Here is a 25,817-nt window from a genome sequence, read left to right on the forward strand (position 1 = left end):
GTGCAAGCAATCTAAGAGAAAGTAAGACAGAAGCTGGTGAGTCTTTTATGATCTGGCCTCCAAGTCCCACATAGTCATTTTTGCAATATTCTAAAGATTCTACAGGTCAGTTCTATCCATGTGGAAGGGGACTACACAGAGGCAGGAAGGAAAAATTACTGGGGATCATCCTGAAGGGTGGCTGTCATACCACCTCACCCACCTAGATGAAGGAGGTAAACTCCCACCTACCTCACCCCCTTGGTGACAGCTTGCAGGCAATGACTAATCTACACAGGGGGATACAAGGCTTGCCTTTGCTCGAGGTGGTAGGAACAAATATGTGGTGAAATTCATGCTGCAGCTCTCCTTGTGGGATCTGACTGAAGATGAACCGACATCACTGCTTAACTGCTATTGCCTCTCTCTTAAGAGCAGTCCCTCAGTGAATCCCCTGCATCCACATCACTGTCTCAGGTACTGCCTCTAGGAGATCTGACCTAGACACGTCTGAAAAAGTTCCTAAAATAAATGTGGGATATTGTTGTTCAGTCGCTCATCTGTGTCCAACTCTTTGTGACTCCGTGGACTGCAGCACACCAGGTTTCTCTGTTCTTGATTATCTCCCAGAGTTTGCTCAAACTCATGTCCATTGAGTCTGTGATGCCATCCAACTATTTCATCCTATGTCCTCCCCTTCTCCTCCTGCCTTCAATCTTTCCCAGCATCAGGATCTTTTTCAATGAGTCAGCACTTACCATCAGGTGGCCAAAGTATTGGAGCTTCAGCTTGAGCATCAGTCCTTCCAGTGAATATTCAGAGTTGATTTCCTTTAGGATTGACTGATTGGATCTCCTTGCAGTCCAAGGGGCTCTCAAGAGTCTTCTCCAGCACTGTAGTTCAAAAGCACTTACAGGTTCTGCAGGTTCTTTGGCACTCAGACTTCTCTATAGTCCAACTCTCATATCCATACATGACTACTATAAAAACTATAGCTTTGACTATATGGACCTTTGTTGGCAAAGTGATGTCTCTGGTTTTCAATATGCTGTCTGGGTTGGTCCATAGCTTTTCTTCCAAGGAGCAAGCATCTTTTAATTTCGTGACTGCACTTACCCTCTGCAGTGATCTCAAAGCCCAAGAAAATAAAGTCTATCACTATTTCCATTTTTCCCCATCTTTTTGCCATGAAGTGATGGAACCAGATGCCATGATTTTCATTTTTTGAATGTTGAATTTTAAGCCAGGTTTTTCATTCTCTTCTTTCATCTTCATCAAGAGGCTCTTTAGTTTCTCTTCATTTTCTGCAATGGCAGAATGGCCGAAATGCAGAATAAGTGTGAACTAAGGCAGAAGTGGGGTAGCTCCTCTCGGCCACTGCCCCTGACCTCAGACGTGGGGTAGCTCCTCTTGGCTGTGCTTCTGCATGGTCCGTCACAGCCGCTGCACTTCATGGAACAACAGACTGGTCCCAAATAGGAAAAAGAGTATGTCAAGGCTGTATGTTGTCACCCGGCTTATTTAACTTAGGTGCAGAGTACATCATGAGAAATGATGGCTGGAAGAAGCACAAGCTGGAATCAAGATTGCCAGGAGAAATAGCAATAACATCAGATATGCAGATGACACCATCCTTATGCCAGAAAGTGAAGAGGAACTAAAAAGCCTCTTGATGAAAGTCAAAGAGGAGAGTGAAAAAGCTGGCTTAAAGCTCAACATTCAGAAAGCTAATATCATGGCATCTGGTCCCATCACCTCATGGGAAATAGATGGGGAGACAGTGGAAACCGTGTCAGACTTTATTTTTTTGGGTTCCAGAATCACTGCAGATGGTGATTGCAGCCATGAAATTAAAAGACACTCCTTGGATGGAAAGTTATGACCAACCTAGATAGCATATTAAAAAGCAGAGACATTATTTTGCCAGCAAAGGCCCATCTAGTCAAGGCTATGTGGTGGTCATGTATGGATGTGAGAGTGGCCCTGTGAAGAAAGCTGAGTGCCAAAGAATTAATGCTTTTGAAATGTGGTGTTGGAGAAGACTCTTGAGAGTCCCTCGGACTGCAAGGAGATCCAACCAGTTCATCCTAAAGGAGATAAGTCCTGAATATTCATTTGAAGGATTGATGCTGAAGCTGAAACTCCAATACTTTGGCCACCTCATGCGTAGAGTTGACTCATTGGAAAAGACTCTGATGCTGGGAGAGATTGGGAGCAGGAGGCTAAGGGGACAACAGAGGATGAGGTGGCTGGATGGCATCACCGACTCGATGGACATGAGTTTGGGTAAGCTCCAGGAGTTGGTGATGGACAGGGAGGCCTGGCATGCTGTGATTCATGGGGTCGCAAAGAGTAGGACACAACTGAGTGACTGAACTGAATGCAGAGTGACAGACTTTATTTTCTTGGGCTCCAAAATCACTGTGGATGGTGACCGCAGTCACAAAATTAAAAGGTGTTTGCTCCTTGGGAGACAAGGTATGACAAAAGTAGACAGCATATTCAAAAGCAGAGACATCAGTTTGCTGACAAAGGTTCATGTAGTCAAAGCTATGGCTTTTCCAGTCATCATGTACAGGTGTAAGAGTTGGACCATAAAAAAGGTTGAGCGCTAAGAACTGATGCTTTCAAACTGTGTTGTTGAAGAAGACTCTTGAGAGTCCCTTGGACTGCAAGGAGATGAAACCAGTCAATCCTAAAGGAAATAGTCCTGAGTATTCATCGAAAGGACTGATGCTGAAGCTGAAGCTCTAATACCTTGGCCACCTAATGTGAAGCACTGACTTATTTGAAAATACCCTGATGCTGGGAAAGATTGAAGGCAGGAGGAGAAGATGATAACAGAGAATAAAATGATTGGATGGCATCATTGACTCAATGGACATGAGTTTGAGCAAACTAAGGGAAATAGTGAAGGACCGGGAAGCCTGGAGTGCCGTAGTCCATGGGGTCACAACTAGTTGGGTATGACTTAGTAAGTGAACAACAACAGCAAAGGTAGAAGTATCATCACCTATCCTAAATATTGATATTTCTCTCTATATTCCTAAGTTCCTAACTTCTTTGTCTTTTTTTTTCCTTCTTCTTCTTCCTTCTGTTAAAACATTGCCTTCTTCTGTTTGTAACGTTTGAAGAAGCAAATTTACTTATTAAAGTTTGTCTCTAGATCTAAGGGTTGTGCTAAGCTTGTTGATGGAGTCTGGAAAAAGAGGAGCTGATCTATAGTTTATCATTATTATTTTTTTTATCACGTTTTGGAGATGCATTTTGTTGGTCAAAAATTCATTTGGGTGTTTCCAAACCTGAATGAACTTTTTGGCCAACACAATACTTATTTAGGCTACCCAATTTTTCCCATGTATGTAGTGTGCAAGTAATGAGCTAATTGGAGACTTGGAATGATTGATACATACCAGTTCTGGAGGTCTCTGAAAGTTGACAAAGGTAAGGAAAAGCTACTATGCCTTTAAACATCTAGCAAAGCATCACTATTTAGCTTTCCCTAGGCAGAAACCAAGTCAACACAGCTGTGAAGACCATCACACTCAGATAACCATCTAAACCAGCCTGGGCAGAGTGCTTTTGCTGTGGCAGTTCCTGCTCTCTGCTTGATTTCTTGAAGTTAGCTGGTAAGAATAAGCTATTAGCAAGCTTAAATCGGTGATAATTAGCTGTACATTATTATTTCAAAGCGGTGTGGCTGTGCCAATTAAGTGGGTAATTAGGAAAACCCCAGGACAGTAAATTAAGGCAGAGTCTCAACACCAATGCCCCATCTGTTCTACAGCAAGCATTCCAATTAGCCAAGCTTCTCATTTAAGAATATGCCAGTTAAGGGGATGGGCTGCATGCATTAGTGTGTATCAGGGATAGTAGAGACTGTGTTAGGTCTTAGTAAATGTAAAATATTTTTAATGTCATAGGTGATTTTGATCTAAAGGTGCAGGAAGGAGAAATTTTAGAATATCCTGGATTTTTAATGTTGGAAACAAAATATAATTTAAATTGTTTTATGAGTTTTTGTTTCTCTTTATTTTCTCTTCAGAACTGAATTGAGATATTGTATCAACAGGAAGTTCCATTCTAATGTGATTATTAAATCTTGATTTGAGTGAGGATTTTACCACTTGGAACATTAGACAATTTTATTTGTTGAGGATGAAAAGTAAAAAGGACATTTGAAATTGCATAGTTTAAGGAGAGGAATGAATCAGGGCATCATTCTTATTCAGGATGGGTCTGTCTATGAAAGCAAATTAATTTATCCCTGTACATCTCAAAAGAACACAGTGATATGGTAAAAATAAGTAAATTACAATAGGAAACATTTTAAACATATACTGAATGAAGAACACTCAATATGATATTTAGTATGATTGCCAAGACAGCTCGGAAGGCTCAGTTAGCTTTATTAAATAGGATGAGTTAGCTTAAAATACATGAATTCATAGCTGCATTGTCAAATACTTTATTAGTGAAAGCACAATTAATTTTTAAAATTCTTGATGTGTGTTTGGATACATGTATTCATTTATATGAGTAAGTCATCATTGAGACACTGAGCTTAATGAGCTGTATATACACATAATCAGTGGATGAAAGTATCCACAGTTCAGGAAAAAGTCAGCTCTTTAAGTAAAAAATTATTGGCATTTGTAGGACTGGAGAAAACAATTTCCAATCTATTTCCTAAAAGGAAGTTAGTGCTTCTTTGAGGTGCCATGGATATTTATTACCTGTAAGTTTAATTTACTAAAATAAAGGTCATGTTCCCTACTATGAGAACATCGCTGTTTAATTTAAAACAGCACTTAGTGAGCAGTGGCAGTGAGGGCACCCGGAGCAGGGCAGGTCAAGGCATGCCTTTGGATGAGGGCGAGAGGCCAGGCCAGAGCAGGGCTAAAAAAACAGGAGCACAAGGCAGGCCAGCGTCAAGCCCTGGTGAGTAATGGAGAGCAGGACCCCTGGGGTCAAAACCCAGGCACGCAGGAAGAAGGAATGCCAGAAGGCAGAGCAAACATGTGGCAAAAGTTTAGGCTAGTGGTGCTTAACCTTTTGTGGGTCATGTATCTCACAGAGAACCTGATAAAATCTCTCAGAACAAGAGAGTTCATAAACAAATACATGTAAAATTTTGTTGCACGGAGAAGCAAATTGCTCCACTTAAGCTGATTATTAAAAATAACGACTTCAAACCGACTTCTACATTTTAGATGTTCATGGATAAATTAATGACCATTTCATGAAATATCTGAAACTATATCCAAACTATAGGATATGTAACTGTCAACAGTATTTGTGCTGGAAGGAGAGATGGCTCCAACTGCTTGCTGTAAACTAGAAATTGAAATTGTGATGGTCTTAGAGGTTTGGTGTCCAATGGATGCTGCTCGCTTTTTGTTTTGATGGTGACAATTATTGAAAATTACAGGAAGCAAACTTATGTGGTTATCAGTGTCTGCAGTTAGAACTCTCATAGTTTGCTTGCTTAGACAAGGATAGGCTTATATCAGGGAACATGAGATTTATTCTAAATTCTTCAAGTTATTTACATCCATAGTCCATAATGCTTTAGGCCTCAAGTTAATCTGTGACATCTGTAATACTGAGACTGTCAAATTTAGGTTAATGTGAGTAGAAATAAATCTCCCCAAATTTCTCACTACAAAAAGAATAAAATATATTTCTTAGCTACAGGAAAAATGACCTTTAAGTTGGGCACTTTTCTAACTGATTCTCCACAAACCTTCTATTTCCCAGCAAATAACAGCTTTGCCAGATGAGCTTAGAGGCTTTTTGGTAGTGTTTTATAATAAAGACTGTAGGCTTATCTCATTTATGTGGCTCAAATTATTCCCCCACCAAGAAAACCAAATTATCAATGAAATTTTCCTTATCTAATATACCTGAAAGCAACTTCCTTCCTTTCCAGAAAAGGTGACTGTTTTATCCATTTTCCTTTGGAAAGTCTGTGAACATCTGGAGTTAAAAAGAACCCCAAATTCAGCTCCCATCTTTTTACTCAGATTTTTTAAGAGGTGAGGAGGATTTAAATTTGTGTTGTGTTTAAATTGATGATTTTTATAGGCATGCATAAAAGATATATCAGAATTTTTAGCAGAATCTATGGGGCATTCATTGGGATAATACGAGGCTTCTTTCTTTTACTAAAGTAGCAAAATTAGTTGTCCTTAGAAGTCTCATGAGCGCTCCATCTCCAGCAGGAGCACTGAGCTCTTTCCTTCTCTTGGGTTTGCATTGCAAACAATATTCTGTCAGTTTAAATCTATCATCAGCATTTAAAGTGTCCAAATCGTGCATACAGGTAAGAGGGGGAAACGGGGAGTAGGTAGACCCAAGAGATATTCTTATTTTTATCCAGTTGCATGTTGAATAGAATTAATAAAGCTACCAATTTTTACATAGTAGTGCTCAAAATAGAAGAAACATATTTTTAGAGTTAATTTTATCATTTAGTAGAAGTTTTGCTTTTTTCCAATTTTTCTCATCTTCACTCCAAGACACACATTTATCTCAACCATTTCCAGAAACACCATAGTCTCCAGAATCATATGTGAAATTTGTACAACTGATGAAAATTTGAAGGTAGTTCTGGGATGATTTTTTCTGTTTAAGCCTATATTCATAGACTTACAGACATGCAGATCAAATTTTCTTCCAAATAATATGATTTATTCTGGTTGATGACTTTTGAAGATTAACAATTTAAGACATTCTTTTGACTGTGTTAGTTTGACTCTTCTTCAGTAAGAATCTTGTTAGACATGGAACACTGCAACTTTGACATCCTGCATATTGAGTGAATCCAAAGGATTTATAATATTTTATTGTATTTGCTTTGCCTACATTTTGCAATGTAAGCTAAATGTAAACAAAGATATATATGAATAATCATAATGGAAGGATGTATTACTTTGATTCTGATCATGTGCACAGTATTTTAGATGTCATAATTGGGTAGATGTGATTATACATCATTCAGTATTCTGTGCCACCTTTCAGAAGTTGGAAATACAATAATATCTGGGTTACATATGATATTCAAAATTCATTTTTTCCAAAATGAGAATTACTAGAATAGTAGTAATATAATTGAAGACTAAAATAATTTATTTTCTTTGAGCCTTGTTAACTACAGATTTCCTGATCTTAAAGCCCATCTTTATATCGGAATCCAGGAACCGCAAATATTTGCACTGAGAGGTATACAGTAAGTAAAAATGCAAGTGAGAATAATTTGTACAAGGCATATATTAACTATCAGACAAATTTGTGGATGGAGGTAACCAGGAATATCTGATTTAAGTCATTAAATAAAAAAGGAAAGAAAAGGAAATAGGAAGAAGCCCAATTATTGGCAGACTATTAAAGTGAAAGTATTTCATTAATGTTCTGATGCTGAGAGAGGAAAATATTTTCCAGAATGTTTTTTTCTTTTTTTGGCCCCTAAGTTATGGAGTTAATTGTTAAAATGTTAGCAAGCACAGGAAACATCTTACTGGAAAAGAAAGTAAGATTCAAGTTTTGACATAAAATCCTGAATCTCAAAATGCAGTTATAATGTTTCTTTGTATAAATGACCTATATTGGAGTCATTAGATTTGTAAATATTCTGTTTGACTAAACCTTCTTATTGGTCTTGACTCAGTTAGGTCCTAGACTTTTTTTTTCCCTATTGTAAAATTAATAGCATGCTTCTTTCAACTAGTTGACTGAGTAAATGATTGCATATTTTTATTAAAATGAACACAAAGTTATGAGATAAGAGAAATTATATCTCCTTTGGGACAGATGCTCAGTTTTATATTATCCAGTTTATTTAAATATTGGATGTTTGGCCCTGTATTTATTTTTACAAATGAGTTAAGGTCTTTGTTTAAAGTTCTTTTTTAATAGAGTACAGAGTTGGTCCTTTTTGACGTACATTTTTATGACATGGGAAAATGAGATGAGACCTTGTTTTGCAAACCTAGATTTGACATCGGGTTTAAATCACTCTTTTTAGAGGAGGATGTTTTCAGAAAGGATGCTTTTTACTGGGACATTAGGTAGTAACACGTTGGATCTGAGGAATATTGAAAAATAAGAATAGACATCAATTGTATAGGTGGCTATCGTTGTCCAGCTCAGGGCTAGTATAAAACCACCACCAGGGAGCCCTAAACACGCAGCACTTGTCAGAAAAGAATCCTCTGCAGAGAAGATGGGAGGATGTCGGCATGTTGCATGTTTCCTGTGCTCTTTCCCATCATTTTCTCTGGTGCCCCCCAGCCCACCCACCTATTTCAACCCCTTCAGCCCTTTAGAGAAGGTAGGGAAATCCTGTCTCGTGAACAAGAAGATTTCCTATCAGGAGGGAGAAACCTGCAGTCATTTTAGTCAGAAGAGACTCTTGGAGCATAGTGCCAGTTCTGAGGTCTCAGCTTTCATCATGAGCAGCGGGTTCAGGTGTGGTTCAGAGAGCAGAGTTTACAAGGTACTATTTTAGAAAAGACAGTATTTTCTTTCTAAATCAAATATGAATGCAATGTGCTTGAAACATTTCCATTTGTGATAAAATGTGCTGGTGCCATTTATTGCTTTGTTTCTTTGTGTTACATTCACCCTCTCCCCACATCTCTCCCAGCATCATGAAGCCTGTGTAAAAAGGGGCCAGCAAACTTGACTTCAGTATCCTGATAGCCAACCTTCCTGCATGTATTTACTTATTTTCAAGTCTTTACAACGATAACCCTTATTGCCATAGAACAGAAATCTAAAGAAATCTTTAAAAATCTCTTCTTAAGATCTATGCAAATATTTTGTCAAATAGAATGACTTTGTTGAAAATTAAGTCAAATGATGAAATACAGAATTGCTAGGGAAAATAGCCCTTATCTAGAAACATGTGATTATGTATTTCCTCTGCAAGGCAGGAGACTGACACTTTAAATATCTCCTGTTTGACAACCATGGTCAGACCCGTCCACAGGTTTGAGACTGTTCATTAGTGCCACATTAACCTTAACTCTGCCTCAGGCCGTTAACTAGCAAACTGCACATTTGACCTTTGTTCTACAGATATTTTCAAACAGTGTGAGAGGTACTGCTTTTAATTTGGGTTCTGTATTAATGTGTGGACTGATGTAAGGGCTAAAAAAAATCGATATATGTCATTAACTACAGAAACGTGTGTTCTGAAACATTCCGCAGACAAAAGTTCCACTCGAAAATCAGATTCTTCTCCAACACTTTTTCAGATAATTAGCTTTACTCAAAATGAGAAATAGTCTCTTTTACAATGTGTTCAAGGGAAAAAGGGCGAGGAAGTGCTCTATGTGACAGTTGATAAACGTTTTAAAGTGGAAACAAATGCCCACTAGATGAAGACCTAAGATTAGAGGTGTGCCTTTTGAACATAGCTCTGTTTCCAGCAATGTCTCATGAAGCAAAATGCAAAATCAAATGTAGATTGGAGCCATATGCTTAAGTGAAAACAGCTCCCTGAAACATCAGCAAAGTTTGAAACGTGTGGTTATCACTCTTCAAATACCACATATGAGGAACATGTCAGTCTTATAAGTTAAGAAGGAAAAGTTGGCTTAGTGGGAAATTTTGATAAATTATACCAGCATTGTTGTATCCAGAGTTTGGAATAGTATATAGCTATATAAAAATAAGTAAGATCTAGATTTATTAACCTGAAAAAAGTTCATGAAATATTGTCAAGCAAGAAAAGTCAGTTGCATTTATGTGTATAGCTTGGTCTTAGTTTTATAAAACTAAACCATCTCTATCTTGATATCTCTGTTTTTTGTTATGTGTTAGGGTGTACATAGAGGAAGCTGAAGAAAGCACCCTGGGCTGTTGTCATTACTTACCTCAGGAGGCACGATGGAAATACCGCAGAGGGACAACTATGAATTTATTCTTCATGTGCCTTTTAATTATTTTACCACTCACCGAAAGATACTTTACTTTTGTCATTAAGGGCTTCCCTGATAGCTCAGTTGGTAAAGAATCCACCTGCAATGCAGGAGACCCCAATTGGATTCCTAGGTCAGGAAGATCTTCTGGAGAAGGGAAAGGCTACCCACTCCAGTATTCTTGGGCTTCCCTTGTGTCTCAAAAATGATTAAAGTTGAATGATGATGGTAAAGACAGTTGAAAGTGTCACTTAGTTTAAGAGTCGTATCTGGACATTCCTGTGTCAACCAAACTAGACATGACAACTTCAGGGTGAATTGCATTTCCTTTTGTATTTTTTCCCCATGTGATGGATCAGGAGACCTTTCTGGCACTGCTGGCCTCCAGGGCATGGGAAGCCAGGAAGTGCTAACTATGCTGGCCCATGTTCCTCTCTTGCCTCCAGTCAGCTCAGGGCAAACAAGGCTGGAAGCTATGAAGGAACAATTGTGCTCCAGCATTTTCCCTCTTTCCTGTGTTAGCACCGTGTGCAAAGCTGTTCATTAGTTAGTGATCAGAATTTACTCCACTCCCTACTATATATTTCAAACTGGTAAAGAGATACAGATAAATCCTGTGTAAACATGTTGCTTTCTAAATCCAGATTGTGGCAGGAAGAAGTGATGTATCTGTTTTCTAGTCTACCGGTCTACAACTAAAGTGTGTTCTGTAAAAAGCATGATGGTTTCTGTAAAATTTTAAAAACAGAGGGAAATATTCTTCTCTACAAAAACTCTTTCAACTTTGATTTGTCAAACATCCCATATCTGCCCTACATTGCAAAGTGATGGCATTTTTATTAATTAATTAATGAAAATAATTTTGAGATCTGTGTTGAGACTAAATGCCTGACTAAATAACTGACTTAACAAAGAACTAATTTTGTCACTTTTCACAAGTCCTTTCACTTCTTTGGTTTTCAATTTCCTTAGTTATAAAGTAAGAGACTGCACGTTAGGATCCTGTAGCAAGTTTTTTAAAAAACCCAGATGCCAGGGTCCTATCCCAAACACAAAATCTGAATGTCTGAGGGAGAAATTGAGGTGCACAGTTTGTGCTTACTTGGTGATGATAAAGTGTATTTAGGGCAGAACACTACTGGATCAAGTGGTCTCTAAGTCTTTTTCTAACACTTGTCTTTATATTATAGCATGTCTATAATGTATTAATTATGATGGGTATCTTACACAGCAGTGTGATCAAATATTAATGTATGCCCTATATGCTAACTTTGGCATCACATATATATGTATATAGAGAGAGCCCTGGAGAAGGGAATGGCAACCCACTGCAGTATTCTTGCCTGGGAAATCCCATGGACAGAGGGGCCTGGTGGGCTACAGTGCATGGGGTCCCAAAGAGTCTGATACGACTGAGTGATTAACACAATAACATGTAGAGGGAAACTCTGTCTTGAACCTGTTTGGAAGAACCTGGGACAGTTTGTAGCCCTGCCCTCTGGATTTCTTCCAATTGCTAATATAACACACCAGAAAGGTCCTTCTGATCTTTCTCCCCAGTCTTGAAGCAGATCTCCTAATTTAAATTTTCTCAAGTCAGTCATGCTCTCTAAAGACTTTAAACTATCATTATCATTTTAAAAAATGTGTTTGTTTATTTGACTGTGCTGGGTCTTTGGTGTTTCCTGGGCTTTTCTCTAGTTGGGCGAGTGGGGGCTACTCTCTAGTTGCAGTGCTCAGGGTTCTCATTGCAAGGGCATCACTTCTTGCTGAGCATGGGCTCAGGGTGCAAGGGCTTCAGCAGTCTCAGCTTGAGGGCTCAGTAGTTGCAGCTCCCGGGCTTCAGAGACAGGCTCAATAGTTGTGGTGTTCCACAGTATGTGGGATCTTCCCAGACCAGGGAACCCATGTCTCCTGCATTGGCAGGCAGATTCTTTACCAATGAGCCACCAGGGAAGCCCTATCATTATCATTTTTTAAAAATGTATTTAGTATGGAAACTTCTAATTCTGGAAGTTGTTAAAAACTAACAGTGCATCTGGGGCCAATTTAACAAGAATTTGTTGGGTGCCTGTGGGGTACCAAACTGTAGTCTAAACCCTTGGGATATAAAGCAGACATAGCTCTTGTCTTTACAGAACACACCCTTTAATCAGAGAAGCAGACAGACGGACAGGGGAATTATACCAGATAACCAGGGCTATAGAACAGATGCCAAGTGTGGCATGAGAAACACACTGGACCAATAAAAGCTTCACAGTCTGGTCAGGCCAGGATTTAGAGAGGAGATGAGGATTTGTTGGATCCTGAAGGATTCGTAGATATATGGGAGAATGAAATGGGAGGGAAGGCCATTCTTGGGAGACACCCATCATTGGGTTTAGAACCAAAAAATTGTTTTTGTTCCAAACCTTTGGGTTTCCCCTGATGCAGGAGATATAGAAGACATGAGTTTGATCCCTGGATCAGATCCCCTGGAGGAGTAAGTAGAAACCCACTCCAGTAATCTTACCTGGAGAATTCCACGGAGATAGGAGCCTGATGGGCTATATTCCATAGGATCTCAAAGAGTCAGACACAACTGAGCACACATACATACATGCATATATGCCCATTTCAGGTCAGCAGGAGCAATGCCTAAGAGTGGCTGCCCTGGCTTTAGGCCTTAGAGTGACAGAGCAACTGCCATCTGAAGCATTGCCTGTCACCAGGGAAAAGGGAAACAGAAGCTGGCAAAGCCACATTGGTCCACAAAGCTTAAGCCTGGAGGGAACTTCTGTGTATACATCTAGAAGTCAGATAGCAAAAGCTACCGTCAAAGGACTTTTGTGCCCAGAAGGTAGAGAATTGGAACAAGTGAATGACCACATAACTTTATCTTCTTCCCTTTTCACACACAAATATACTAAAATCACTTTCATATTCAAATAAACATGAATCCAAAGAAAAATCTATTTTCCTTGTTTGGGACTCTCCAATTCCAGTTTCTCATCTTTTTTTTTTTTTTTTTCATCTTCATCATATTGCAAATCTGAAGTCTATTGTTGTTTATCAAATGGTTTAATTATTCTGTTAGTTTGTTAAGACAGCTGTAGCAAAATAACACAGGCTGGCTGGATTAAACGACAGAAATGGATTTTCTGACAGGTCTGGAGGCTAGAAGTCCAAGATCAAGGTGTTGGCAGGTTTGGTTTCTTCTGAGACTTCTCTCCTCGGTTTGCAATTGCCACCTTCTTGCTGTGTCCTCCCATGGCCTTTTCTCTGAATTCATGTACCCATAGTGTCTCTTCCTCATTAGAACACTGGTCAGTGGATTAAGACCCACCCATAGTATCTTATGTAAGTTTAATTACTTCTTTAAATGCCCTATCTCCATATACAGTCATATTGGGGTTTAGGGCTTCAACATATGAATTTTGGGGATGGAAACAATTCAGTCTGAAACAATTATGGTCACCACATACAGAACACATTTTTAACATTTTAGTCTATTTTTCATAATGTCATTTTACACTGAAGGAATCTCTCTAAATTAAAATTTTCTCATCCTTTAGCTTTCATAACTCTTAACATTGAATTTTTTTTCCATTTGTTCCTACTTTTGAGTCCCTGTGGCTTTTTCTGACTGTGTATTATTTGCCTGAGAGATATTATTCATGTTCATGACTTCAGTTACCACCTCTGTAGATGGTGAATCTTGCATCACACATCCAGTCCACCAATTTTGGTCCAGATATCTGACAACAAACTTCCACGGTATCCATGGTTCTTATAAGATGGACATCATTCAATGCCTTTTTGAAATGTAGAATCGTGGAACTTGCCCCCTCCCAAACTGTTGAATCCAAATCTACATTTTGGCCAGATCTTCAGATGATATAAATGTTAAGTTTGAAAAGTACAGTTCTATTTGATTTCTTTTTCTGGATTTAAAAAAAATCTTGCACTGAACATGTCAAGAATGGAATGAATTATTAAATAGTTTTCACTCATTTATTAATTTGATAACTACTTATTGAGTGTCTATATCCTTCACCACTGCTACATTGGTGAACAAAGCAAACCAACAATCCCTGCCTACTTCAATCTTTTATTGGAGTGTGGAAGACAGATAAGAAATGATAAAACATTATAAATAAGTACATTATATGCTCAAATAGAAAGTAATATGTGCCATGGAAAGATGAAAATCTTGAGCAAAATAAGGGCAACCATTAATACAGTGAGGGACACTGAGAAGGTGATGTTTCCTTTATTTCTTTTTTAAATTTAATTTTTATTGGAGTGTAGTTGATTTAAAATGTTGTGTTAGTTTCTGCTGTGCAGTAAAGTGAATCAGTTAAACATATACATGCATCCACTCTTTTTTAGATTCTTTTCCCATATAGGCCATTACAGAGTACTGAGTAGAGGTCCCTGTGCTATGTAATAGGATCTTATTATCCCTTTTATTTATAGTAGTGTGTATAAGTCAATCCAAATCTCCCAATTTATCCCTCTACACCTTTCCTTTATTTCTTACCTCAGTAAAGAATACAGTCTTTTCATTAGTCACTTGATGGAAGACAATTATTATCTTAACATCTTTACTTTACCTGTAAATTATAGGTTCCTAATGTTTCTCTGATGTTGACTGGCAAGTTTTTTTTTTTCCTATCCTTATAATTCTCCCTTTCAACTTGGTTATAGAACCTGATGCTGGGAAACACTAAGGCAAAAGGAAAAGGGAGTGGCAGAGGATGATATGGATAGATAGCATCACCAACTCAGTGGACATGAGTTTGAGCAAATTCCCAGAGATAGCAGAGGATAGAAGAGCCTGGCTTGCTGTAGTCCATGAGTTCTCAAATAGTCAGACTTAGCAACTGGACAACAATAGCACAACATAGGCCCCTAAGTGACCTCACTGCGTCTCTATCTGTTTCCACATTACTGCAATGACGATGATGACCTCACTTGCTGGCTGGGAAGCTTTTAATGGCTCTCACTGCCTTATTAATAAAGCTGAAACATCTTATGATGATCAAGATGGCTAATTATAATCTTACCTCCTTCTCCCTTTAACTATAATTCCCATGAAGACACTCCTCACTAGCTAAACTAACTGCATATGACTCTGAACACACAGTGATCTCTTTCCTTTTTACCCCCTCTCATCCTGATCTTTGTTGTTTGCTTCTTCTTCTTTTTTTGCATGAAACATGGAAATGTTATCTTTCTATTTCCTGATTCCTTCTCTGTCCTCAAATATGACACTATTTACTAACACTATATTTTTATTGTGGATTTTTGTCAGGATATATATTCTTAGAAGGCAGAGCTATTTTGTTTAGCTGTGGCACCAACGCAGAGCTTGGTATGCCATAGTGTTTAGTATTTTGTGACATATAGTTGATAGTTGATGGTTTATGGAATGAGTGGAAGTCTTCTAAGAGATGATCTTCAGAGAGAATGAAGGGAAAGGCATAGAGGTTTGTTTGGAGAATAACAAGCATCTCACTTTTGTGGAACTCTAAACTGTGGATTGGGTTGCTGAAATTGAGAGAGTGTCTTATATACCTTTCTAAGAAGACTAGATTTTATGCTGTAGAGAATACAGAGGCATAGATGACTTTACGAAAATGAATGGCATAGTCGTGGGCTACCAGATTTGAATTTCTATAGATGAATCTCATGGAGGATGGAATGTGATTGTTAAGGAACAAATGGGAGGTATGTCCTCCAGGTGCAGTGATTCCAGTGAAAAGATTAAGACTTAAGCTAAGGCAATGGCAGAAGCATTGGAAAGGAGGCGGGAAAATAAAGATGTAAAGATTGAGGACAGGAGGAGAAGGGGACAACAGAGGTTGAGATTGTAGGATGGCATCACTGACTCAATGGACATGAGTTAGAGCAAACTCCAGGAGATAATGAAGGACAGGGAAGCCTGGCATGCCACAGTCCATGGGGTCACAAAGAGAACACGACTGAGTGACTGAATAGCAACAACATCTGCAACCATTTGTGCCAGGCCTCTTCATTTCCAGAAGATTCTTCGATTCCAAACAGGTGGTCATTTGTGTTGGATAGAAATCAGGAATGGAGTCACACATCTTCTCATTCATTAAATCCTGCTCTCTAAGAAAGAACCAGTCAATTTCATCAATTATGCTTTAGTAGCTGCAGCATGAGAATTGATATTTGTTCATGCATTATAGTTAGTGGAACATAGCCATCAAGGAGAGACTTATTTTCTAGTAGAGGAAATCGATAAAATATAGATAATCATTTAACTGTGTTAGTGAGAAGATAGAGCATCTTTTTTTTTTTTGACTGAGCATGAGTTAGAGATTTGTGCTTCCTGTGACTGTTTTGTTATTACTTGTCCAGTCAAGCTTTGCTAAGGAAAAGTGAAAGTGAAAGTTGCTCAGGCGTATCTGACCCATGATTATGCAGTCCATGGAATTCTCCAGGCCAGAATATTGGAGTGGGCAGACTTTCTCTTCACCAGGGGATCTTCCCAACCTAGGGATTGAATCCAGGTCTCCTGCATTGCAGGTGGATTCTTTACCAGCTGAGCCACAAGGGAAGCCCAAGACTACTGGAGTGGGTAGGCAGAAAGTGAAGAAGAACTAAAGAGCCTCTTGATAAAAGTGAAAGAGGAGAGTGAAAAAGCTGGCTTAAAGCTCAACATTCAAAAAACAAAGATCATGGCATCTGGTCCCATCACTTCATGGCAAATAGATGGGGAAGCAATGGAAGCAGTGACAAGACTTTATCTTCTTGGGCTCCAAAATCACTGCGGATCTTCCCGACCCAGGAATTGAACCAGGGTCTCAAAAGTTTGATTAAATACTCACCAGACACTTGCCATGGGAACGTCTGATTTTCTCTATGATTGCAAATCTTACATATTTGAAAGTTGCATTTATCCTTCCAACAGAGTGGTGTTTTTTTTTTTACAACTACAGCAGTTTTATATCACTAGTTCTTCAAATGCCAGTGAGAGAGAAAATTACAAGTTGAAACTGTTGAGGCTTAGTGTTTTCAAAATTAGATTTAATTTTTAAAAGTTTGATTGTTCCAGCTATAATTTATAACCACCCCTGCTGTTTAATTTCATTTTCAAAGAAATTCTTTCAAAAGTATCAATGGGGAGTGTGGTTTCATAATTGCTATATTTTAATCACTCATCCAGATTTCTGAAGTTTACTATCCTTCCAACATTTCCATCTCCTGTCCCTGCCTTTTGGTCCAAAGAACATTTCATCTGGATTAGACTAGTGAGTTTTCTTTTTTCCCCCAGAACAGCTATGTATGTAAAAAAGTTCGAAACTAAAGTCTTTAAGACTTGGTCTTTTGAATGCTAGAACTCAAGGTTTTGAGACCTCAAAGCTTTGGCTTTAAAACTCCAAAGTCTTGGATTTCTAAATTGAAAAACTGCCGTTTTGTTGAATTTCCTCTTTCCGCAGTTTATACTGAAAAGGGAAGCAGTATGAGAGGGCAAAATAACTTAGCAAATGTACTATACATTACTCACTCCAATCACTTTTATTTTCATGCTGCTGAAGTGTGTCACATACCTGAGTTCTCTCATATTTAGTAAAGATGCATCACTTTATGTCCTTAGACACCGAAGAGAAGACCCAGATGGGAGAATCACCCAAGCTTACTAAACTTTTAATCAGTAAGCAGTCAGTCAGTTTGTTGTAAGCCTCTGACATTTCTACATGGAAAAGAAAGTAGTTAGTATCACTAACTACTGGTAACTACTGGTTTAAATACCAGTAACTAGTGAGGGCTTTTAGCTAAATAAAGTGACGTGTATTTGTGCGTGTGTATGTACTATTCACAGTTTCTTGGACCTATACTTATATAAAGTTCATACCCAGTGAAAACTTTTATTTAAGAGAATAAACTTGAATACATTTTTTAAAAGATGTACTTTTTGTCTTTATTGTTAAAGAAGTATTAAATATAAGAAAATAAGTAGAGAATTATAAGAACTGCCTTCTAAACATTATGCATAACATTATGCCATTTATATTGGCATTTCTTATGAATTTTGGCATTTAACTGTTTTCTTTGTTTTTCCATTCAGAGAATTTATAAACAGCCTTCGACTGTACAGGACATTCTATGGGGGCCTGGCTGATCAGCTTTGTGCCAATGAATTACAGGCTGCTGATGGACTACCATGCTGGAATGGAGAAGACATAGTAAAAAGGTATTTTATGTGTAGTGATCTGTGAAAACCGAGCAGCCACTTTTATCCTCGTATTTATTTTCCCCTGTTCTTGAATGCGTTACTTCAGTTTTAACTTTGCCCCACAGGTCAGAGGATACATTAATTCCTTCTCTTTTGTTTGTCCAAGAAAAATTTGATTCTTTTGACATTTTAGAAATGTGATAGCATTATGTGGTGTTCTGAAAGTTCTCTTTTCTTTGGTATCCATCTATGGCTTACTAAACAATCTCACTTTTTCTATTAAGTATTACTTAACGTCTAGCCAATCTATCTTGTTTCTCAAATATCTTTTTTTTTTTTAACTTTAATTTTATAACTATTTAGAAAGTGAGGACATTTAGTGAAATGTGAATACCTGGGCAAAGATTCGTTGATATCTGGATATATGTCACCGCAGGGTCAATATGGGTTTCACAGGTGGTGCTGCTGGTAAAGAAGCTGCCTGCCAATGCAGTACACATAACAGATGTGGGATTTGATCTCTGGGTCAGAAAGATCCCCTGGAGGAGGGCATGGCAACCCACTCCAGTATCCTTGCCTGGAGAATCCCCATGGACAGAGGAGCCTGGTGGGCCACAGTCCATGGGGTTGCAGAGTCGGACGGGGCTGAAAGAACTTAGCACACAGCACCGTGTCCATGTGTCCTTCCTCCAGTTGTCGCTTTGAGTGTGTGTGAGAGAGCGGGGTGGGGATAGAGAGAGAGAAATAGGGAGAGCTGGTACTTTTGTGTATGTCTGTTGGAGGCATTGTTTATTTATATACTGTCAGTTGTTCTCAAGCTCGGGAGTGAATTTTTTTTTACCTTTTTTTTCTCACTGTCTAGAATTTCTTTGAGTTTATTTTCCTTCGCTTCCTATAACTGGTTGTGCTCTCAAGTAATTTCTTGAGCTTGAGAAAGCCCTATTTTCTCTCTGAAACCATAGTGTTGGTCCATGTAATTTGCCAGAAATTAGTTGATTTTCCAGTGCTAGTGATTATCATAGAATGTAGGCCTGTGCTGTGTTTATATTTGAATGTTTTAGTGTATTTTATATTGAGAAATCTGCCAAAAAATAGGGTGTTAAATTTTCTGATTTATAAACACGCCTACTCCATATAAGGATAGGTAGTTTAGTTACCACAAAAGTGATGAGTTCATTTAAAATGTCATTTAGCAAATTCAATTTGCTATGATAAACATATACTGTAATTAATGTTAGTATAAATTCATGTAATAAAAACTTTATTTCTGGGTGATCATATTCATTATAGTTAAAGGTTACATTCCTGATATAGTAAAATGATTACTTATAGTTTATATTCAAATATCTCATAAGAAATCTTTGATTTCACAGAAAATATTACTGAAGGCAGGAACTATAATTAAATTTAAATAAAATATTCGGCTGACATGGCTACTGCTCTTTTCTCATTATGCTCCTTGGATGTTGAAATGTATTCTTAAATATATCTTTCTTGCCTTTACTGAGAGTAGTCATAGCATGGATAGTATTTTGAGTTCTTGCAGTATTCATGTTAATAAGATTTCTGCCACTAAGATCTAGTAATTAAGTTCTACTTTGACTTATACTTTCTCTTTTCCCATTGTTCAAACCATAATTGAACATTTTTGTGTATTAATTTTTCTACAAGGGCTAATGAAAATTTCATGGTGATTAATGAATGATTTAGTTCAGAATATGCATATATTTAATATATAACATTACATTATATTAAACATTCGATTCTAGAGCTTCAAGAGCCTTAGTTTCAATTTGTCCCATTCCTCTCGATTATTTGGTCAGGGGGTTGTATAATAGGAAATACTGTTGAAGAAATCAATGGTTTGGGAAAACTTTTCAGAGGGATAGTATTTTTAACTCAATGATAAACCTACATTTCTCCAAAGAAGACATACAGATAGTTAACAAACACATGAAAAGATGCTCAACATCACTCATTATTAGAGAAATGCAAATCAAAACTACAATGAGATATCACCTCACACTGGTGAGAATGGCCATCATCAAAAAGTCTACAAACAATAAATGCTGGAGAGGGTGTGGGAAAAAGGGAACACTCTTGCACTGTTGGTGGGAATGTAAATTGATTCAGCCACTGTGGAAGACAGTATAGAGATTCCTTTAAAAACTAGGAATAAAACCACCGTATAACCCAGCAATCCCACTCCTAGGCATATATCCTGAGGAAACCAAAATTGAAGAAGACACATGCATCCCATTGTTTTTTGCAGCACTATTTACAATAGCTAGAACATGGAAGCAGCCTAGATGCCCATCAACAAATGAATGGATAAAGAAGTGGTGGTACATATACACATTGGAATATTACTCAGCCATGAAAAGGAATGCCTTTGAGTCAGTTCTAAAGAGGTGGATGAACCTAGAACCTATTATACAGAGTGAAGTAAGTCAGAAAGAGAAAGATAAATATCATATTCTAACACATATATGGAGAATCTAGAAAAATGATACTGAAAAATTTACTTACAGGGCAGCAGTGGAGAAACAGACATGGAGAATAGACTTGTGGACATGGGGAGGGGATAGGATAGGGTGAGATGTATGGAAAGAGTAACATGGAAACTTACATTACCATGTGTAAAATAGATGGCCAGTGGGAATTTTCTGTCTGGCTCAGGAAACTCAAACTGGGGCTCTGGTCAACCTGGAGTGGTGGGATGGGGAGGGAGACGGGAGGGGGCTTCAGGAGGGAGGGGATGTATGTGTACCTGTGGCTGATTTGTGTTGAGGTTTGACAGAAAACAACAAAATTCTGTAAAGCAATTATCCTTCAATAAAAAAATAAAGTTTAAAAAATATATATTTTCTTCTACATGATATATATTTTAAGACCTCATTCATGGTTTATGAATAAAGAAAGCTTATCTTTAGCAAGAACGCTCCATGGGAAGCATCCACATTTCTGGTAAAGAAAGAGAAATTCTCATTATTCTCAGTTGCTTCCATCTCCTGTCTTCCTTTTCCATACCACCCAGCCTCCTGTTTGTCAGTTGCTTCCAAGAGCCCTGTGTGACTCCATTCTCCTGTGAACACCTTTCACTTCACTTAATTTTCCCTCATATAGCCCTTCTACCTCATCACCTTAGCTGACATTTTCCCTTCCTTCAGGATGTTTTTCCTCTTTAGTCCCTGTCTCATGGGTCACCAATCTACTCCTTGCCTCACCAGGCCAGCTGATGAGCATCACACACTAGCTCCCTACCACCTCTCTAAGCTACTTCCCAAATGAACATTTTTCAAGCCTGGTTGTTTTCTAGCACTCAACTAAGGTTTCATAAGAATCACCTCATTGAATTCTCCCCAAAATTTTCTTCCTAATGCTTTAGAGTAAGCTGATTTTGTGGTGTCTCTTTTCTGCTCAATCTTGAGAAAACTCTTATGTGTACCTTAAATTGTAATTTCATTCATGGCTCTACTAGTTTTTGATATAAACCTAGATCAGGAATTTTTTTCAGTGCAAAGTCTATGCTAAAATATAAATATCCATCATATCTGGTTAACAAGGTTTATTGACTATTGAATATTGTGTGGCAGTCAAAAATGATTCATATTTATATTTGCTAAAGCAGAATAAGTTCAAATAACTATTAAATAAAGATAGTTAAAAGTTGGATATTAAATACTTTACCAGAAGATTTGAATAAATAAAAATACTAATACTGGTTCCACATAGAATATTTCTGGACAGTTATGTGAAAACTGCTATTATACTTAAAGTACTGGGGAGGCTTTATTATTTGCATTGTATTTATTTATTGATATTTAATGAAAGCATGTTACAGTGATGTTAGAATTATGGGCCATTTTTATTTTCTTCTTTTTGTAATTCTTTTTTGAGATAAAAGCACTATTTTTATATTTTGTTTCTAACCAATTTTGACTTTTATAGAAATTTTATGATATAGATTTTTCAGAAAATTAATGGATATGTTTTAATACTGAACCACTGAATTTATCTAAAGTGGCTTCAATGTAAAGTCAAGTTCTGATGAATTTTACAATCCTGAACGATTAGCTGCTTTTTCCTTAAGAAAAACAAAGTTAAGTGTGAAAACACTAAGACCCCAAATAGAATATCCATTTTAGAGACCCAAAGTTGACTGAGATAAATAATGCCATCAAATTTTGAAGAAATGAATATTAAGTGAATGTATACCACGTTTGGTGGAGAAGGAAATGACAACCCACTCCAGTATTCTTGCCTGGAGAATTCCATGGACAGGGGAGTCTGGTGGGCTATGGTCCATGGGATTGCAAAGAATCAGACATGACTGAGCACACAGCACATACCACATTTGGAGATAGTAGGGATTTTATTTTGCTTTTATATGCTGGGTTGTAATACTCTCAGATTCAATCTAGAGAAATTATGCCAAACACATTAATAGGACAAATTTGTGGCCAAGATTGAGCCTATCATTCATTGTAAGAGTGAAGTGATTATTTGGCAAGATTTCTCCCCCTGGAGGCATTTTTAAGGAGATGATTGATAACATTATTTATGTGCTTGATGTCCTGCCTTAAAGAATAGGAGAACCATACAGCTTGTTTCAATATTATGACAGGCCTATAAACTGGGTCAAATCACCTTTTTGCTCATCGAAAGAAGTGGAATTACTTTATGGTTGAAGATGAAATATGTCAAATAGCTGTAGCATGTTAATTTATGAAACAATCTCTTTTAGTTTGAATGATTTTGAAGAGTGTGTACATACTGTATACACTATCAAGACACCAAGGTACATAGCTCAAGGAATTCCTGATTAATGATGAAGCTCTATCACTAAAATCCACATAGTTCTATATCTTGCCTCCCATCTCTTCTTCATGACACAAAAATGTTCTCTGAAAGGCCTGCCAGTGCCTACTCTGTGCTGAGTTCCCTGTGATTGCAAATTGATTGTTTGAAGGCTTGCACTTGTCTTTCTGAGTACTGAAGTTCAGATGACAGCTGCTTAATTTCCAGGGTTTCTTTTTCCTTTTTGATTAATAGATAATCCAGTAACTCTCCTTCGATCTCCAGGAATTTATGACTTCCGCAGCAACTCTTAAACTAGCCAATAGCTGTTAAGTATTCTATTAAAATAAATAATCCATGTGATTTCTACTTCATCTTGATGTAGTTAATGTTCTATAATGCTACTTTCTTTTTTTTTTTCACAAAGAATTGATGCTTTTATTTATTTTTTTTTTCATTTATTTTTATTAGTTGGAGGCTAATTACTTTACAACATTGTAGTGCACTGCTGGTGCACTGGGGAGACTCAGAGGGATTGGGTAATGCTACTTTCTTAACACAGTGTTTTCTTTTTGAACTCTTATGCTAAGGTGCCCCATGTCAACATATTATAATTGAGTTTTTAAAAATCAGAAAAGAATATAAAACCTTAAAAAATCTGAGATTTTATACTTATCTATTATCAGTTTTCTTTCCATCAAATGACATTTTTCCTGACCATGACTTTTTTAACCTCACTTTCCCCCCCTTTTTACCCATTATTTATGTGGAAAACTACTTCATCTTCAAATTTTCTGTTTCTTCCTGACTTTCCTACATTCAATTATATGTTCTTTTTTTTAAAACACCCAACTTAGTTTCCAAATGTCACAGACTACATTTTAAACCCATGCAGGGCTCAGGATTGTACTAATGTAACAACTGGCTGTTTTTCCTGTGTTGCTTATACAAAGGCAGTATGTTCTTTATGACTTAACACCAGCCTGTTTTCTATTTTTTACCCCTTGCAATTTCTACATATTCAATCGGATTGATAATATTGAAGCACACCTTTGTAATAATCATCATTGTTATCATACCTTTGGCTTATCTTACTTGGTTTGGAATTGGAGGTCACTTAAAATGAGTGATTATGAGGCATCCCCACTCGTACTCCATCACAGCAATCTGCCATGAACCTTGATAGTTCCACTGTTCCATTAATATGGAATAATTTTAAATTAAATGATTTTCTCCATACAACTCTATATGCAGTTTTGCCAAAATCTCACTTAAAAATTATTCAAGTATAGTTGATTTGCAATGTTGTGTTAAGTTCTGCTATACAGTAAAGTAATTTACTTATATATATATATTCTTTTCATTTTCTTTTCCATTATAGTTTAATCACAGAACATTAAATATGGGTCCTTCTGCTATACGGTAGGACCTTGTTGTTTATCCAGTCTATATATAATAGTTTCCATCTGCTAATTCCAAACAACTTCCCACTTCTTTTTCTGAGTCCTAGTGAAGTGAACCCCCTCATTTGTGTTTTATTGTAACCTCTAAATTCACCATAATTCCTGTAATACATTTTGTATTTATATGTCATATATCTTCTTATCTACTGAAATTTATTTTATAACACAGCTTCTCTATTATCTGAGAGGCCAAGACTGGTATCATTGAACACATCAATAATTTTTAGAGCTAACAGAACTCTGTGGAAAAAACTTTTATAAATGTTTTAATATGAGAAGAGATTTGGTGACTTGGGGGTGTGGCTTGGTGATAACATTTGGGTGAGTCATACATGGTTCCAAAATGAAATTGAGTGTCTGAAAAATGAGAAGAAAAGAAATGAATCGTAAGAGTTCCTATCTATGGCTGACTCTGGATACTGATTTTTTTTCTAACTTAACCTTAGTATCATGCCTGTGTCATTCTGTGCACTTCCATAGACATGTTAATGAAACCACAGTCTGAAGAACTGAGGAAAGCTCCTGTCTTAGAGATTTATTAGGTATGATTGTCTTTATCACAGGTGAGGCACCTGGGTTAGTGGTGGATCAAAGTGTCAAGGTGCACCCAAGGTCAAAATTCTGAGTCTGCTTTCTTCAGTATGGGAAGAAGTGAAACATTTTTGCTCTTTTGTGGCAGGAATAGAAAGTGTGGTTTTAGATATACTATAGAGTGCATATGTGCATGTGTGCATGCTCAGTCTGTCTGACTCTTTGCCATCTCATGGACTGTAGCCCACCAGGCTCTTCTGTCCATGGAATTTTCCAGGCAAGAATATTGAAGCGGGTTGCCATTTCCTTCTTCAGAGGATCTTCCTAACCCAAAGATTAGGTCTGTGTCTCCTATTTCTCCTGCATTGTCAGGCAGATTTTTTTTTTTTTTTTTTAACCACTGAGCCACCCAGGAAGCCCAGATATAAGAGACTGTTAAATTCCTTTCATTGTAGAATACACAGTTTGGAGTCAATGGACAAAGAATGGTATGACTGATGTATTAGGTTCTAAATGAGCGTAAAATGTGCAGAGTTCCTGACTGTGTACAATCTTCTTACATTTTACTACAGTACACTTGCTTGGCAGATGATTTTTATTTAAATGGTAGTGCCTGAAATAGTTATTCTACAGTTTAGTTCTATAGAAAATAAGATAGGAAAAGGTAGCAAGAGGATGCTCATTTTGTCAACTTTGCTCCAAGTTCTGACATTTCAAACTAGTGTTAAAGCCTAGGAAAATACCCATTGTTCTCAAGTCAATATACACATTTTGGTGTTTTCTAAGAAATGCTCCATTAAGGTGGCAATAATTGCACGGTGTCTCATTTTTCAAACTGAGAAATTTCTTTTGAATCTTTCTTCACTGGCTTATTGACTTAATAGTCAGTTGTCCCTATGCTGTACACAATCATTACGTTTAGGTAGCTGG

The 25,817-nt window shown here is 37.4% G+C and overlaps 1 protein-coding gene across 1 annotated transcript in view; it reads left to right on the top strand.

Moving 5' to 3' along the window:
• GPC5 (glypican 5) overlaps nucleotides 1–25,817 on the top strand; it is a 790,871-nt gene that overhangs the window by 351,549 nt on the left and 413,505 nt on the right. The window contains exon 5 of the mRNA XM_061133190.1: nucleotides 17,986–18,111. Coding sequence (XP_060989173.1) covers nucleotides 17,986–18,111 — 126 coding nt within the window. The remainder of the gene's footprint in view (nucleotides 1–17,985; nucleotides 18,112–25,817) is intronic.

The sequence above is a fragment of the Dama dama genome, chromosome 30, assembly GCF_033118175.1.
Source record: "Dama dama isolate Ldn47 chromosome 30, ASM3311817v1, whole genome shotgun sequence".
NCBI classification, from domain to species: domain Eukaryota; kingdom Metazoa; phylum Chordata; class Mammalia; order Artiodactyla; family Cervidae; genus Dama; species Dama dama.